This window comes from Olea europaea, unplaced genomic scaffold, assembly GCF_002742605.1.
Source record: "Olea europaea var. sylvestris unplaced genomic scaffold, O_europaea_v1 scaffold1422, whole genome shotgun sequence".
Classification (NCBI taxonomy): domain Eukaryota; kingdom Viridiplantae; phylum Streptophyta; class Magnoliopsida; order Lamiales; family Oleaceae; genus Olea; species Olea europaea.
This window is the reverse complement of record NW_019231751.1, coordinates 22,793-28,181: the sequence shown is the minus strand read 5'-3', so window position 1 is coordinate 28,181 and position 5,389 is coordinate 22,793. Positions and strand designations below refer to the sequence as shown.

The 5,389-nt window shown below is 33.5% G+C and overlaps 1 protein-coding gene across 1 annotated transcript; it reads left to right on the top strand.

The window, feature by feature from the left end:
• The first annotated feature begins 7 nt into the window (after positions 1-7).
• On the top strand, positions 8-3,727 carry LOC111375835 (probable beta-D-xylosidase 5). Its single transcript, XM_022998748.1, has 5 exons — positions 8-246; positions 328-425; positions 520-1,284; positions 1,452-2,106; positions 3,129-3,727. The coding sequence occupies exons 1-5, from the start codon at positions 8-10 to the stop codon at positions 3,364-3,366; spliced, it is 1,995 nt and encodes a 664-aa protein (XP_022854516.1). The 3' UTR covers positions 3,367-3,727.
• Positions 3,728-5,389: the final 1,662 nt, after the last annotated feature.

The window sequence follows — 5,389 nt, the reverse complement described above, 5'->3', positions numbered from 1 at the left end:
AAGAAGAATGGATTTTAAGTTATCAACTTCTACTTATCCTTTCTTTTTCTTTTTTTTGGTTAATCTATTTTTTCAGGTGACACCACAAGATTTGGAGGATACATTTCAGCCACCATTTAAAAGCTGCGTAGAAGAGGGGCATGTGAGCAGTGTAATGTGTTCATACAACAGGGTGAATGGAATTCCTACTTGTGCTGATCCAAATCTTCTTAAAGGAGTAATCAGAGACAAATGGGGTCTAGATGGGTATGTTTCTTATTGTGTGATAAGATATAGAGGCATTTTCATATAACTATGGCATTAATTGAACTTTCCTGCTCAATGCAGATACATTGCTTCAGATTGTGATTCTATCGAGGTTTATTACGATTCAATAAATTACACTGCTACACCGGAGGATGCTGTTGCTCTTGCCCTCAAAGCAGGTATTATCAAATATGAACCACATCTTTTTATATATACATCATTTTAATCGAAAGTTTCAGATTACTAGAGACTCATTTTTACATCGTAGTGCAGGTTTGAATATGAATTGTGGAGATTTTCTAGGCAGGTACACAGAGAATGCAGTGAAATTAAACAAGGTGGATGAATCAACTGTAGATCAGGCCCTAATATACAACTACATAGTACTAATGAGACTTGGCTTCTTTGATGGAGACCCCAAAATGCTTCCATTTGGAAAATTAGGACCGTCTGATGTATGCACAGAAGATCACAAAATGTTGGGAGTTGAAGCAGCAAAGCAGGGAATAGTATTGCTAGAAAACAATGGGATTCTGCCTTTGTCCAAAAATGACACAAAAAATTTAGCTGTTATAGGTCCCAATGCCAATGTCACCTCGACCATGTTAAGTATCTATGCTGGCGTACCATGTCAATATACTACTCCTTTACAAGGATTACAAAATTACGTGCCATCTTTCAGATACGAGCCAGGATGCTCTGATGTGGGCTGCAATGATGACAGCCAAATCGAGGCTGCAGCTAATGCGGCAGCTGCATCTGATGTGGTGATAATCGTGGTGGGGCTTGACCAGTCCATTGAAAGAGAAGGGCTCGATAGGGTAAATTTGACCTTGCCAGGATTTCAAGAGAAGCTTGTAAATGAAGTTGCTAACTCAACAAACGGATCTGTGATCCTCGTTGTCATGTCAGCTAGTCCAGTCGATATTTCCTTCGCAAAGAAAAATAGTAAAATTGGGGCGATTCTGTGGGTGGGCTATCCTGGTCAAGATGGAGGTTCTGCCATAGCTCAAATCCTATTCGGAGACTATAATCCAGGTATCTCTTTCTTCTAACTTAATTATGAATGTGAAACTCACATGAACAAATCAAAGCCACGTCCTTAATTAGGATATAACTCAAAGAAATTTAAACTTTATATATTAAACTGTCGAGTTATACCCAGTACTGCATGTTAAACGTACATTTAACGTTCTATTTCTCAGGTGGGAGGTCTCCTTTTACTTGGTACCCACAGGAATATGTAGATAAAGTGCCAATGACTGACATGAATATGAGGCCTAATGCTTCAAAAAACTTTCCTGGAAGAACCTACAGATTCTACAATGGAAAAGCCATCTATGAATTTGGCCATGGCCTAAGTTACACAACATTTTCCAGGTTTGTAATATCTGCACCTTCCTCCATCCTTATCAAGAAAAAATCCACTACTAATCCAAGTAACATTCTCTCTTCAAACTTCGACTCTCAACCAAATGGACAAGCCATTGATGTCACATCAGTGAACTGCCAGAACTTACAATTCCAGGTAGTTATCGGGGTGAAAAATGATGGAAACTTTGATGGGTCCCACGTTGTGCTAATGTTCTGGAAGCCGGGAAACACATCAGTCGTGACCGGAGCACCCAATAAACAGTTGGTGGGATTTGATAGAGTGGAGGTGAAGAGAAAGAAAAGTAAGACTGTTACATTAAAGCTGGATGTTTGCAAGGATTTGAGCATTGCTGATCCAAATGGGAAGAGAAAATTGATCACTGGTCAGCATACATTTGTGGTTGGTTCTTCGAGTGAACGCCAAGTAAAGCACAATTTCAATATTGGGGTGGCAAAAAGTAGTGAAGAAGGAGGTTTTATGCCCAAGTAATAGAACTAGACCCAGATTTATATCTCATTATTTCTATATTAAAATGTACAAGTCGTTTACTTTACTAAGAACATTCATCTTTATCTTTTAAACTGTGTACATGTTGAATTTAATTTTCGCATACCATTTTTGTAGATAAACAAAAACATTTTGTGGAAGTCGAACAACATGAAGAAAACATATAAAAGGGGGGCGAATTCTCCAAAAACACTCGGACTTTTATATATGTTAGAATTGAACTTAATTTTTGACAAGGATGGTTTCATGGTGATAAGTTTTTCTATCTTTATCTTGTTGGCAAAATTTAATTTTTAGATAAGGTTTTAATCATAATAGCTGGATTCATCTTTATTAATACTTGGGGAATGACTGGCGTAGGTTTTTGACAAAAACAGATGAAATTTCCAAATTGGCCACTATGTGCTCGTGAAGGTACAACTGGGAATTCAAATTCAAACCAAGCCACCTAATTTCATTTTGACATTGCCCAAATGGTGCAGTCCAACTGTTATATTTGTTTTATGACTAATGCTATTTGTCTTTCATCCAATATTTTGTTAATTTCATTTAAATTTACAATTGGTACTCAAATTATTATTCGAGTAGCAAGTCGGTCATTAATATTTAGATAATGAACAAGTTCATTTCTATCATTTCTTTATAGTTATACAGCCAAGTGTTCCAAAATCTTCAAACTATAATGCCTCTATGTTTTTGAAAATTCATTTGCATGAAATTATACCTAGGTCTATTTGACAAAGCCTTTTAAGAAAGCTACTTTATATTATTTTCTTTAAAACGTCTTTTAAATGGACAAAGCGTTTCTAAAAAATTATTTAAATATTTTCAAATGTATAATTTCTTAATTTTAGAAATAACTTTTGACTTTTTAAAAACCTGTCAAATAAGCCCTACACTAATTGAGTTTTGACTTTCGACGATGGTCCACGCTAAAAAAACCATGTGTTGAATACTAATCCACTAATCACATTTGCCGGTGGTTTTTTGCATGAAAAAGCCAGTCAAAAGCAGCGGGTTGTATCCACTTAATTGCAGCTATAAATATTGACTTGATGAATTTTTACTTCAAATTCGTAAATCATAATTCATTTCAAAAGATTAAAGATTTTCAAACAAATGGAAGGCTTGATCCCGTATCTCCTCCACGCCATCAAGAAGCAGAGGCCGCAACATCCATATCGGTGCCTCTCCGACAGCTCCACCAGAAGCTACCACCTCCTGCACGACGGAGATAAGTCCACTGAGGGCGGTTCCTCCCACAAGAGAACGCGATCGGAATTTCAGGTGCCGGCGGAAGTGGCGACTTTGGACAACTTGTTCTATACAAAAAGCTGCTTCAGAGCTTCCATGGTGTCTGCTTCAGAAGCTAATAACGGCTTGAGACATAGGGGTTTCGCTTCAACCACTAATTACCAATTAAGTTGATGAAATATATTCATAAAAAGTTGGGAATTAAATATTATTCTTTTATGTAAAATGAAGTTATATAGAAATGATAGTTTGGTGTGATTAAGTGTAACGAAAAACAATCGTTTACACTTATTGGAAAAGTGTAAATTTAATTTATTTGAGCTATATTTCAATATTTTTATTTAAGTTTGATGGTGCATTGGTCTTTTTTCGTGAATTTAACAATTTTTTCAATGTAACCGTAAATAAGGATGAGACGAACTTGAAATTGAAAGTAAATGAGCTAATTAAATATCGATGAAAATGATTTGAGCTAGAAGTAAATAAGTAGATCTTATAATTTATAATTAAGTTTGAAGTGACTTTTTGAAAAACATTATATTTCTTGTCAAACGAATAATCCTATTAACAGGTGAATTTCATACATATAATAATACTGAAAAGGAAAAATATTTAAAATGTTTTGGAGACTATCTAGTTAAATTTTTCTTGTTTGTCTTCCTAATTTTCGTCAATCATATATTTGCAAGGGATACTACAAAAAAATTGAGATCTACCAACCAAGGATTTAGCGATCACACAAAAATGGTTACTATAAAATACCCCCACCAACCAATATTTGGTCGATAAAGTCCTTGATAGGTTAAGATTGGATCAGTTTTTTTTATGCTTTATTGCGACCAATACTTGGTTGATGATTCCATTTATTAGTGACCAAATGTGATGGATTTGAAATCATTCTAAAATATAGGTGTCACCAATTAAGATTTTAATGAAATTCAATGAAATCCTTTAAAATTTAGGTATCATCAATAATTAGTGAATTTATAAAAATTTTATTAATAGAAGGATTTTAAAAGATTTGGATGAATTTCAAGTTTAGAAATATATATGATCAAATCTTTCGAAATTTCAGCATATTTAATAAGATTTTTATGAAATTTGTGAAAATCTATTTAAATCCACGAAATTTATTAGTATTTATAGTCTTTTAAAATTCATCAAAATTTAAGTTGAGAACACCCTATTGATGGCTAATAATTAGGATGAGAATTTTTGCCTTCCTTTTTTCACGTGAGATTTGTTTATTTATTTATTTATTTAGACCACAATGGACTGGTTGCGAAAAAGCATATTAGCGACCATGCACGAGATCCTGTAGCAAATGGTTTTATATCCAAAAAAGATATTAATACTTAATACAAAATTTTCTCAATGCTCTATCTTTTTCCGTATACGGAATCAAGTGGCGTGTTATTTTCTAGATTGATCATCAACTGAAGTCATAAAGCAAAATTCTAAATTCTCTAGCGTATAAACTATGAAGTGTCATCAAATTTCACTTCTACGATCCTCAAGTGACTTAACGTTATGTTATTAAAATTAATCGTTAATTTTGATTTATATTAAAATTTAGATTTTAATTCAAATCAATTAAAAAAAAAGAAAGGAAAAAAACTCAAAAGTAGGAGAGTCATGTGACCCTGAAAACCCCCTTTGTGTCCGCCCTTGACTAATCAAAACCTAGTCATTCAATTTTGACGCAAATGAAATAATAAAAAAAAATTGCATTAATTTCTAAGAACATAATTAAATTTTTTTTCACAAAATTAATATAATATCCAAGAACACAAAGCCCTTGTTTGAGCCTCATTCGTTGGAAAAAACAAAAATATTTTTAAACAGTATTTTGACGTTATTTCAACCACACGTTTTTCAATAAAATAATATTACATGTAAATTCAAAACTTTTCATTACTTTTTAATTTCATATTTCCCATCAATACACTATTCAAAAATACGTTCCCCCCCCCCCCCAAAATGGGGGGAAAAAAAGGGCAAATTGTT

Bases quoted from the DNA above. Each gene is read 5' to 3' on its own strand.
- LOC111375835 (XM_022998748.1), top strand. From the start codon at position 8: ATGGATTTTAAGTTATCAACTTCTACTTATCCTTTCTTTTTCTTTTTT. The intron at 426-519 runs GTATTATCAAAT...ATCGTAGTGCAG, and splicing joins TGCTCTTGCCCTCAAAGCAG to GTTTGAATATGAATTGTGGA. The intron at 2,107-3,128 runs GTAATAGAACTA...TGCATGAAAAAG, and splicing joins GAAGGAGGTTTTATGCCCAA to CCAGTCAAAAGCAGCGGGTT.